This window comes from Hippopotamus amphibius, chromosome 8 (genome assembly GCF_030028045.1).
Source record: "Hippopotamus amphibius kiboko isolate mHipAmp2 chromosome 8, mHipAmp2.hap2, whole genome shotgun sequence".
In the NCBI taxonomy this organism is placed as follows: domain Eukaryota; kingdom Metazoa; phylum Chordata; class Mammalia; order Artiodactyla; family Hippopotamidae; genus Hippopotamus; species Hippopotamus amphibius.
The window spans coordinates 74,730,237-74,742,705 of record NC_080193.1 but is presented as its reverse complement, the minus strand read 5'-3'; the positions used below and the strand labels follow the sequence as shown (position 1 = coordinate 74,742,705).

The 12,469-nt window shown below is 48.9% G+C and overlaps 1 protein-coding gene across 1 annotated transcript; it reads right to left on the bottom strand.

Moving 5' to 3' along the window:
* Window positions 1-8,675: 8,675 nt before the first annotated feature.
* ARL4C (ADP ribosylation factor like GTPase 4C) lies at window positions 8,676-12,165 on the bottom strand. The gene has a single exon (XM_057746864.1). It carries the CDS (start codon window positions 12,156-12,158, stop codon window positions 11,580-11,582), a length of 579 nt encoding a protein of 192 aa, XP_057602847.1. The 5' UTR covers window positions 12,159-12,165; the 3' UTR covers window positions 8,676-11,579.
* Between the last annotated feature and the right edge of the window lie 304 nt (window positions 12,166-12,469).

The window sequence follows — 12,469 nt, the reverse complement described above, 5'->3', positions numbered from 1 at the left end:
GAAGAAGCCATGGACTGAGGCCTGCGGTGTTCTCCAGAAGCTGGAAAGGGTGTAGCACAATCCACAGAGAAGGAAGGAGTGCAGTCCTGCCGACACCTTGATTTTAGCCCAGCAAGCTCGATTTGGGGACATCTGACCCCCAAAACCATTAGATAATAAGTTTGTGCGGTTTCAAGCCAGTAAGTTTGTGGTGATTTGTTACAGCAGCACTAGGAAACTAATGCAGGGCCCACACTAGACCAGTTGTTCAATATTTTAAACATCACCCCAGTGCTCATCCACTCGTTTCCAAACAGGCTTTCCCGTGGGCATGTTGAGCCTGTACCTGGGAGACGGCAGCCGCATTGGCCAGAGCATCACTGTGTGAGGTGAGAGCCACGATGTGGAGCAAATGCATGCAGGTTCAAGTCCCTGGGCCAGCCACACGGCCCCTCCAAGCCTTGGTGCCTCTTCTGTCCAGGGCAATGGTAGTACCTACCTGTGCTGTGTATTTTTCCAGTACCTCCCCCACATCTTACACCAATGGCCCCACTTTCATTGGGCAGACACATGTCCTAGAAAGGCCACCCTACTGTCCACAGGCAATGGCCCAGGAGAGAGCCCCAAAGGCAAGTTGGGCAATTAAGAGTCTTTCTCCAGAATTTTCCCTTGGTGGACCATTAGAGAAACCTCATGATGGAAATCAAAGTTGCCTGCTTTTTTTTGTTGTACGAAGAACTTTCCACTGTAAAAGAGAAGGCAAACAATATGTAAAGGGAGCAGAGATGGGGTGTGTGCTGATGGTGACCCACTCCTGTTTTCTGGTCGCCAGGCTGCTGGAGATGCCCTAGTTTCTGTGGTTCTTCCTCCAATTCTCTGAGCAACCCCACATACTTCCTACCATCCCCATTTGAACTTGACCTACTTTGTTTCTTGTAATAGAGAGCGCCCTAATATACCACCTCCAGAGTGGCTGCCAAGATGAAACGAAATGAAAGTACAAAGTGTTTAGCAAGTTCCTGACATAATAAGGCCTCAATAAAGGTGGCTGTTATTACTACCCCAAATTTCCCTGCACCCCGAGGGAGGTGTGATGTCAGCAGACTTCAGAGGGTCCTAAGTGTCCGTTCCTCTTCTTTTGCCTCCGTGAGGCCGGGCTCTGGAGCTTGCTGGCATCAGAGCTGCCTTCGTGGCCTGTCCTATAACCCACCCCAAGTCATCGGCAGAAACTTCCTACTCACATAACCGTTCTCCCTGCCCCCACCACCCCCATCTTATGCAAGGTAGACCCTCTGGCTGATCCCAGCCATGTGGCCCATGGAGATGGCCTCAGCCCGGCCACTGGGGTAGCAGCCAATGCTTCTATGACCAATCAAAGGGCCCTAAGTCACCTCCAGCATCTCCCCACTGCCCTGTACCCACCATTGTGAGGACTGAATGAGAGAAGTCGTTACCAGCACAGCAGGAGGCTCAGATGGTTGCAAATCCACAGCTGCACTGGACACAGGTATTTATTGACTAGGAGGGTGAACTGGGGGGGGTCCCTGCCCAACATTCAAATATTAGAAGAGCATCAAATTCAGCCGAGAGCACACGGCCTCCTGCCCCCCACGCATGCTCCTTCTGTCAGTAATCATCACAATGCCTCTGGCATTTTGTAGCTTCAAGTAGAATTCCGCTAGCAAAACTCACAATGGTGCCATAAGTCCATTCCGTTCCAATTTCCACAAGTAACTGAGAGCCAGCATCCCAAGGCATACAGAGTATGGGTTCCACTTGCCCCCTGCACTTGAGGGTTTAGCTACTTTGGGCAAAAAGCTTCTTAACAAAAGTCTCAGGTGTTTGACAGCCCCAAAGGTCAGGTAGCCTGACCTGTTTCCCTCCACTTGGGGCAAAGATTCTCAGCTTTTCCTTCAAATATTGGTGCCTTGTATTGGGCTCCTATAAACACAAACAGACTAGCAAAATGAAGAGGAATTCTGCCATCTCAGCAGTGTACTGGGCAGGGCACACATCATGACAGGTGATGCCCTACCAGGGACTCACAGGTGGGTGACGGCACTGGCCTTACTGAGTCCGTGTAACTTGAATGGGAGATACTTACATAGAATGGGGGGGCGGGGAGGGGAGAGCGGGGAATGGTGTACGGGGCTCATAATAGCCAGCTTTGATCAATCAGTAAATCAACTCTGAAGTCGTGGTGGCCTGACACAACAGAGGTATCCGTCTAGCTCACGTCACGCTGGGTACCAGCTGAGCAGCACTACTCCCCTGGCAGAGGTGACTCTACTTTCTCCGGGCTGTTCCCATCTTTCACCTCCATTATCTTGGAACCAGAAGGGAGCAAGGTCTTGGAGAAGGAACGGCCTCTCAGAACTGCCCCATTTTCCCTCAAGTCACATTGGGAAACATCTGTGGCAGGACCCCCTCAATCCAAGCATGGAGTTTGCAGGGAGCACAGAGGCTCTGCCCCAGCGGGGATGGGAGGAAGAAGGAGGGGTCATGCAGAAGGGAGTGGGCACACGCTCTCAGCCACTCCTGCGACCCTGCAGCTACCCACGGGCCAGTCAACTATCAACATTCTGGGAATTATACAGATCCTCTTAGATGCCAGGAAGGTCATGGCTACTGAGGGTTGTCCTAGAAATGTGACAGATTGAACTCCAGGCTGCACATAAGTCACAGATACCTGGGGCCACACTGCAGCCAGCTGGTATGGCTGTGCCCATCCCTGCACCACTTGCTACCAAAGCCCACAATGATTGTCACTTCAGGGGGCACATCTGTGCATTTCCTGTGACGTAACAGGCCCCCAGGTAAGTGGTGTGTGCATTACATGTGAGAGGCGCTGGTCTGGGGAGCCCTCATGATGTCTTTCTGAGCTGCTGTGGCAGGGACACTCCACCAATTATGAGCTCTTTGACTTCACAGATATTCTGGAACGTCTACCATGTGGGAGGTCCTGGCTCGGGGCTCTGCGGAGCTGCCTCGGGGTAGGCACACAGGTTCTGAGGTCAGCCTGCCCAGATTCAAGTCTCATTCTGCTTCGTGGCTGTGACCCTGGCCTGACACCCAGCAACTCCAGCCAGTTTCCGCATCTGTGAAACAGGGTGATGACAAAAATAGTCCCTATCCTGTAAAGTTTCTTGGGAGATGCAAACAGCACATCTACCTAACCTATTTAGTTCAGGGCTTGGCCCTCCGTAAGTGGTCAGTAACTGTTATTGTGGTTGTCTATCTATCCACCTGTCTGTCTACTGAAGGCAGGCCGCGGTGCAGGCAGGATGAACAGAACTACCTCATGGTCTTTCAGGGATGATTAAAGGAAATGACTCTGTAAAGTGCTTAATTCATTGTCTAGCATAAAACAAACATTCCAAGAAAGGTAGCAATTAGTATTATGCTAATCATTTCTTTTGAATGAGAGCTGGTAAAGGGCTTAACATTTGATGGTGTTCTCAGCTGCTTACTCTGAATTTTGTTCAAGGTGTGCCTCACCCTCCTGGCTGGAATGTCCTTGGCTCCCTGGCACTATTTGTTAAGCCAGGAGCTGAGCTGAGCTGGCCATCCTTCCATTCTGCCAGCCAGGGCCAATCCAGGCAGGTTTCAATCTGCTTGCAATCTGTTGGCACAGAGGAGATGGAACAGTTTCTCTCACACAGCAGCTCTTGTGGGGCACCCTAAATATTTTGTACCATCAAGGGCTGGTTATGGTGTCTGACGGATCTTATCAGTTGAGAATTTGTAGCTGCAGGTAGCTGAAATCTCAAGTAACAGGTGTTTTGTTTGCTTACATAACCACAAGTCCTGAGGTTGGGCAGGCCCAAGGTTGGTTATTTCAGCAGTTCACTGACATCATCTAAAACCCAGTTTCCTTGCGTATTTCCCTTCTACCATCTTCAGTGTGTGGGCTGGCTCTCCTCATGGTGTCAAGATGGCTGCAGCCATTCCAGGCATCACATCTTTATTCACTGAAATTCAGAAGCAGTGAAGGAGAGTTGCATGGTACCTATGTCTAACTTTAAAACCTAAGGAAAAATTCCTGAAGCTCATCCACTTAATCTTCTCCAAAAAGATTTTTCCTCTAGTCTCATTGGTCAGAATCATGTCACATGACCCTTCCTAAGCCAATCACTGGCCAGAAGAAGGAATTAAATTCATGGTTCAGACCAGTCTCCCCTTAAACTGGGTATAGGGTCACTTTCCCTGAGCACATAGCCTGGAAGCAGAGGCAGTCCCGCAAGCAAAGCTGAGGTTCTGCCAACAAGAAAGAAGATAGAGGCATGAATGGGTGTGGGTTACCCACAGTGTCAGCTTCAGAAGCCTTTACTTTAAATCAGACTCTTCAACTGCTAATCTCATCATCCCGACTTCTCAAACAGATGCAGGAAGAGCAGAATTAAGACTTAGAGTGAATTTCAGGAAGAAGCTGTCATTGTCAATACCTCGGCAGGAAGTTCCAGTTTTATGGGAGCAATCTCATTCCAAGACAGATCACAAATCTGCCTTTAGATTCCTGGGGGTCCACCAGAGGATTCACATTTCTTCCAGGATTTCTAGCCAGTTGAGGTGTCTCCTGGGAAGAACCCCATGGGGGGGACTGGAGGTTGAGACACCCGAGAGAGGCTCAAGGAGAGAGTCAGTGTCAGACAAGAAGGGGGATTCTGAGACAGCCCAGGGCCAGCCACTCAGTCCCCAGGCTCTTGGACGTCTGAGTAGACCCTAAGGAAGCATGCACTGAAATGTCTGTTGGACACCGAGAATGGGGTGACACAGTTGGGGCAGCAGTCTTGGGGGCCAGCGGTGCTGGCTGCCATGCTGATCCTTGCTGCCGGAAGGTCTATGAAACAGACAAGAGGTGGGGGCAGGAAAGAAGAAAATGGAGGAGGCAGTGGTCATTAGCACAGTGACCACCCCCAAGGGAATCTCAGAAAGAGCTGGAGAAGGATACTGATGGAAAACCGGAGGTCTTCAAATTACGTGCAACAGGACACAGCGTAATAGGTTCTTACTTCTTGTTTTACACCAAGGCTCGTATGGCATGAAAAATGTGACCATGGTTAGAGCGATGACTTTGGTGAAACTGAAGGATGTTTCACATCGGAGCCAAACACCTCTCTTGATAGTTTAGCCCTGATTCACCAGCGAAAATGCCAGCCTTCTGAGGACAAGAACCATGTAATAAGTCTCCCTGTCACCCAAGAGTGGAGTGTCCTCAATACACCAGAGGTCATGATTCTTGGTGGCTATTGTTTTAACAGCACTTTTTACATGATGAAGGTGGCATCACAGTACATTTCAAATTACATAGCAACACATTTCATCTATGTAATAATGGATCCACACATATACTTATGAAATAAGCCTTGCAATTGTCATTACTTACCATGATGACTTTTCAGTCATACATTGAAATTATTTTGGCTTTTATGAGACACGGGCATCGACATTACTTGCACACGGAGTTAGCATTTCGGGAAATGAATATAACCAGGGGTAGCCAGTAGAATGACAAGAATTCTGCCAACAGCAGATGTAAGGAGGCTTGCGGTCCCCAACAGTCATTTAATGGAAACTTCCACAAAAGGCTCTATGTCCAGAATCTCCCAGGGAGAGATGTTGTCCTTCTTGAAGTCTCCTTTGGTTGACTCTGGGAGGTGGAAGTTCTCATATTAGTGGGAATGAAGAGGGAGTCTGTGATGCTGGGCTTGCCCAGAATGGCACAAGCAGAACATCCCTGGGAGCCAGGGCGGTGGCACGGAGAGGAGGGGGGCCCCCTCCAAGCAGAACACGCAACCTTCACAAGTGTCTTGACTTGCCTTGCAGGTTGGACGGTGCTTTGTATTATCTCATGTTATCTTTAGAATCACCCTGAGGGATGGGCAGGGGAAGCATTCTCAGCTTCACGGGGTAGCAGTGTGTGTGGGGGGTGGGGGTGGGGAGGGATCCAGGCTGAAAGGTTAGCTGACTCAGACCCCAATGTGGGTACACGGACAACGCGCCCCCCCCACCCCCGACCCAGGGTCTGTCCCTTGAGGTATATAAATGCTCCTCCCTGCATAAAGCAGGGAGCTATTGCTCCCAACACAGTTTCTTGAAAGGAATACCAGAAAGAAAATTCTTCAAGGATGGAACCTGGTACAAGAGGGGTTGTATCTTTCTAGATGCTGGGCTGTGTTCTCTAAGACAGGAAGGCAAGACGCTGAGCTTGGGGCCAGGTCTGTCAGTATGAGTTCTGGGGAGGGGGTGGGAAATGGTGGCCCCCCTGTCAGGAGGGTGCAGGCAAGTGATGCTGCAGGCTGGTAACATCAGCCTCCACCCTCTTCTCCCTAGATGCAGAGTCCCAGCTTCCTTCTGTTCCAAGGGCAGCAGGCCGGGGAGCCTCCGAGGGCTCAGCCTCCGGATCTCAAGGACCCGGGGGCTTCAACCTGGGCTCCACCCTAAACAGCCAGCGAGCTTGGAGGAAGGGATCTATTATTCGTTCACCTCTGCTTCTTCATCTGCAAGTGCAGATACTATTGATTGATTAATTTATTTGATGCATGAATTGATCTCTTGGGGGCTCTTGGGTGGAAAAAGATTGAACAGATTAAACACTGAACAGGGGGATGGTACCCAGCAGATATTAAGCACCCGATAAAGATTAACAGTGGCTATTAGCATGATTACGGGCATAGAAACTAACAGGAATAGAAACAGAGCTGTCCTTAACATTACTATGTGAGAGCAATTTTAATTAATAAATGCAAAAGAGATGCTCGTCTTCTCAAACCCAAGTTATAGATGGGTTAAAAAAATGACTTGTTTTGGTTATTTCTTTCATGCCGTGCTGTCACACAATTAGAGGACCACAGCCCAGAAGTTCAGATCATTCAAAGAAACACCCACTGCATGTTCTGAAAACTTAGGTGGGGTTAAACCACACAGCTCTTTCATTCTCATTTCTAATCTTGGGGAAGAAGGAACATGCCAGTTTCTCAGATACCCTGTTTGCAGTTTCCTCTTAGAAGCGGAAGCTGCCCCACTCTGAAGTTCAGAAATCATACAAAACAAATGTATAAAGTGCTCCAACGTCTTGTGCAAATTCTATTTTAAAAAGGTTTCAGTTGAGGCAGGAGAACCAGAAGGAGAAGGCCGTTTTCAGGGTAAGACACAAATTGGGAGAGACGAGAAATGCCTTCCGCTTGTCTCTGGGAGGGCCAAGGCCAAACTGTGGGCATCAGATATGCATCTATGGCCTCGGAGGAGGAACGCGGAGAGGTTAGCTGGACAGGCCGAGAGCTGGGAAATCAAAGGGGATCAAGTTCTGGGCTGTTCTTACTTTTTTGAACATTTCGGGCCTTTTATCTTCGGCTTTTTGCACACAATTTGCCGTTCCTTACTACCGTACAAATGTGACATCAAAACAGCCTATGATGTTGGTACAGAATTGTTCCAAGAGCACAGGCCCTGGAGGCAAATATAAAGGCACAAAAACATTAACTCAATACAACTACCGTCTATTGCAAACACTTACAAATGAAGAACCAAAACTTTGGGGAAAAGTTCAAATTGGGGAAAATAAGGCAGTTGATTAGGACTAGAATTAGCCTCCTCAGTTGTTAGGGGTTAGTGCATTTGTGCTTCCTTTCCTGGTAAACATAAAATGAACAATATCATCTAAGTAACAAGTATCACCTAGTTCCTTGGGGATTTCTTCCTTAAATTAGGGTTAAATTAAGGTTGCACAAAAAAAATTTCTAAGGTTGTTACTCCTATAAGCACTTTATGGGTTTCAATATTTAGAAATGGCATCTGTGCCCTTTTGATGTAATTTGGCTCCTAAATTTTAGCTTCTGTTGCAAAGTGAATGATAAAGTCAAGTCTCGCTCAGGTACTTCACAAGCACTTCACACACACTATTGTGTTTCATCCTCCCAGCAACCATTATGACCCCATTTTACAGATGGGGAAATGGAAGCCCAGAGGCTGAGGAACTTTGGCAAAATCATGGGGCCCTGAGCATGAGTCAGAATTTGAAACTGGATCTTTTCGGCTCCAAAGTTAAGACCCAGCCAACCAATTAGTTTTGTTGCTTAATGTCTGCTGAGGGCCTCCATGAGCTACACTTTGAATCTGTTAGAGGGTCTACCGATTCTGGCCCAATCACTTCTTTCTGTAGAAAGTGGACCTTTTCCCACTGATATGTACAGAGCATGACGGTCTCACCACACCTACTATTTAAGAGAACTCACATCTCGGAGTCTCTCTGATGGGTTCAAGTGGTGGACTCAGCCCAGATACCACAAGAGTAGCCAAGATGCTGAGCAGCAGAGTGTCTACTGTGCTGTTACAGTAGCACATAGGTATTTCCAATTTTACATAATCAGATCAGATATTTGATGTGATTAACAATCACGACCTTTTTCAATAACTGAGAGGCTGTGGGCCTGCTGGGTGTTGAGGCCATTTTCCTCAAGGATTTGTGAGGACCACTGACAGGCATCGTGAGGAGGACAGGCACACAGACTCCTGCATCCAAGCCTCTAAATCCTCCATATGGGGCACAGCTAGACACTTAAACCAAAAAAGCAGAGATGATTCATCCAGCCCTGGACCCCGTGAGACAGGAGAGACCATCTTGTGATCCATCCCTCCACTCAGGCCTAGAAACAGAGGCAACTTGAAAAACCAACCACAGACAATTTCCCCAAATGTTTGATTGTATAAATAATTTATTTCTGTTCACAGCATCATATATGCATATAAAAGGGAAAGGGAACCCGAAGAGGAGGATGGTCAGGACGGAGAATTACAGCAGTAGAAACGAAAACAAACCTGGAGACATAGTCCCAACACCATGACAGAGAATTTGTGAAGAGAATCGTTTGGAAACAAAACTGGCCTCCCTGCGTATATGAGAAAACGTTTCAAAAGCTCGTGTGGGGAGGCCAACTTACTCTATGTGGAGCCCATTCATTCTCCGAAAAGCAGAAGGTATAATGATCACTGATAGCTACGTTGGAGGGGACTCCCCGGGTGACCACTCCAAGGTGATTTAGTCTGTGCTTCCTCCGTTTGGTCAGAGACAAAATGGGCTATTGTTAGAGCAAACACTACAGAAATCAACTGAGACTCTTTAGCTATTGGTTGATACACCACAGAGCTTTACTGCACAATTACTAACAGTTGACTGCACCCTTAAGTATTGATAATGCAAAAAAACAAAGTCATCTCGCATCATTGGTAAAGCATGACAGGATTTGAACAGTGATCTTGAACCAAAGTATTGTCAGCACGAGAAGTTGACAGTATTTGGCATCTGCAATGTCACAAAATAAAATATATTATTCTCTCAATAGTGTGGAACTACCAAAATGTCAAAGTGCTTAAGAAATTGTTGCATGTGAAGAAAATAAAGAAAGATGGATTTTTTTTTAATAATTCTATACAGAATTTTCAGATGATGGGACCAGCCCATTTAGAAATCAGTGACTATGCTGTCAATATGTAAACTGAAATCTTGCAGGCTTTTCAACGCTGCTCAGCTATATTTTCTCTACTGAGTTTCTACAAAAAGACCAGCATTGGAGAGGTACCAAATACACCGACAAAAGAGAAAAGGAAGATGGGCTACTAGGTTTCTTTTTTAAAATATTTCATAGGAGAATTGGGTTTCAAGCAGGAAGCTGGGACTTCTACCTCTGGTTCTTAAATTCACTTTCCGAGTGCAGTGGACCATAGGCATGGATTTATAATTTGACTATCTCACATGCTCAAGCAGGATCATACCCAATTTCTAAAGGCCTCCTTAGAAGAGAAATTTATCATAGTGGGAGGAAAAAACATAATTCCACCTGTAAACATGGATTCAAAGAGGAAATCAAAATTACACAGTAAGTGTAAGTTTCCCTTTTGATACTGTATTTTGGGGTAAATGACAGCTTCTGCAAACCAAGACTCAGTCCTGATTATAAAGGATTTTTTAAATTACATTATTAAAAATAGGTATTTCTTCTTCTCTCACTTTATCTATTTCCAAAGCCTCTTTCAAGTAAACTGTGAGGAGCCTGAAGACAGGTGACCATTACGTCACATGCTTTCTTCTGTCTCAAGCACTCACTGTGTCTGCATTTGCTCTGCAACCAGTTTCCACAAGAAGGAACTAGGAAGGATCTCCTTGTGCTTTTCCTTCGCCTTTAAATCCATGCAATGAGGTCGGCTTTTAAAAGGTGGGCTTTTATTTGTTGGTGCAGGACATGAAATACTCTAAGGAGACATTGTAATGAAAATACTGAAACCAGATAGGCCACAATGAACCAAATTAGAAATCTGAACATGTCGCCACTTGCAGCGTAAAGGGATCTAAAAGGGCAAAGCAAAGTCTTTCTTCCTAAATTGAGTATTTCTAAGGTGAGTATTCATTCGTAGCAGATTTTTTTTTAAACATGTCTGAAAACCATAACCCATAATCAAGCGGTTAGGATTACAAGAAACATCCCTTGCCAAAACCCACTTGTCATTCAGCACACATCTGCAGCTGGTGTGCTCACACAAGCCAATCAGTAGGCTAAGAGAATTTTAGATTCCACACATATGGGTCTAGAAATGTACGCCGATTACACAGTGCAGAGGGAGGTCCCTGCATCTACACACACACCCCATCCAGCACTGACGTCAAGAGCCTTACCCTTTAAACACCTTTAACTATTCTGCAAACAGAAAATGTATCATTTGCCACCACCTCGGACAGTTTTTGTTTTTGTTTTTTCAATTTTTTTATTGGTCTCTTTGTGTGATAATGACCTACACATGGACAGGGTCCAAACCATCTGGAAGATGTCTGATTCCAGGCTGAAACACAGTTCTCAACAAAACTGGTCTTCTGAAGCTACACCACAAAGCACCAGGAAAGGGGCATTCTTCGCGGCCACTCCCCAGCCGAGGCCAGCGCAGCGCCCCGTGCCTTTGGGCTGCCGTACAGTTCCAGGCAGTCCTCTGATGGCCCAAACCACCACCTCGTTCGGGCCCAGGGCAGAACACATGAATTTTCACAGGGGCCTGCCCTGTGATATAAAATGATCCAGCTTTCACAGCCCCAGGAGATGCTGTCCCCCCAGCACCTCCCACTGCCACCATGCCCCCAGATGGGTGCTCCCGGGGTTCTGGGAACCGCATACCTCAGGTAACTCACGGTGCGATCCCCAGTGAGGGCGGGGAAGCCTGAACTTCTGGCCCTGCTAGAGTAAGAAGAAATCGCTTTTGTCTCTGACATCTGAGCCTTCCAACCTGGGCCAGGAGAGCGGACGGCGAGACCTGCAGGTCCACTCCCCAGCGGGGCCGCCCACCTCCTTAGTAGCCCTGGCCTTCAGACAAAAGGTCCCCTGAGCTGGGGGTGGGGGCGGGTCAGGCGCAGCTTGGCAAGTCTACCTACATACCCAGGTTAAGTCACCAGTCCTGCATCTGGATGCAGGGATTCCGCTCTAAAAATCCGAAGCATCGCTTTGGTTCGCTGTCTTTGTTCGCGGGCGCGGGTTCTCGCTCAGCCTTCCGGCCTTTCGTTCATTCATTGCTGGCTCGCTCGCTTGCTCCCCCCTCGCTCCGGAACGCTGCCGGGCACATTACCGCTTCTTCTTCTGCTTGAGAGACTTTCTGCGCTTCAGGATCATCTCATAGAGCTTGTCCATGCCCTCGGTGAGGCCCTCGCCGATGATGGCGCACGCCGGCTGGACGTGGTAGGTGGTGGCCGGGATGAGCTCGTGCAGCGCCAGTTGCTTCTCGATCTCGGCCACAGGCAGCGACTTGGGCAGGTCCTGCTTGTTGGCGATGACCAGTAGCGGCGTGCCCTGGTTCTCGGCAAATTTGGTCACCTTGTGAAGCTCTGTCTTGGCCTCCTCCAGTCGGTCCACATCCACCGAGTCCACCACGTAGATGATGCCGTCCGTACAGCGGCTGTAGGACTTCCACAGCGGTCGCAGCTTCTCCTGGCCGCCCACGTCCCAGAAGTGGCAGCTGATGCCCTTGGCCGTGCCGTTGCTTAGCTTGATCTTCTCCGTGTTGAAACCGATGGTGGGCACCGTGTTCACGAACTCGTTGAACTTGAGCCGGTAGAGCACCGTGGTCTTGCCGGCCGAGTCCAAGCCCAGCATGACGATGTGCAGGGACTGGAAGGCCGAGATGTTGGAGGAGATGTTGCCCATGGCTCCTCGCTGCGGCGCCGGCCACTGCGGCTGCGGCGGGAGGGCGCCGCCCCCCGAGCAGTTACGGGCCCGACGCGGCCGGGAGCACCTGGGCCCCCCCTGCAGCCCTCCGCCGCGGGCACCGGCCCGGCCTCGGCGTCCCCGGGGCGCACGGCTCGGCGCTCAGACGCCGCGGCCCCCGCGCCCGCGCCGGCCGGGCATCGCGTCTCTCGGCGAGCTTTTGTCTCCAGTGAAGCCGCCTCCGCTGCCGCGGCGCGGGATGCTCGCGCCCGGCGCCCTCCCCCGGCCCCGGCTCGCTCTGCGGCTTCTTC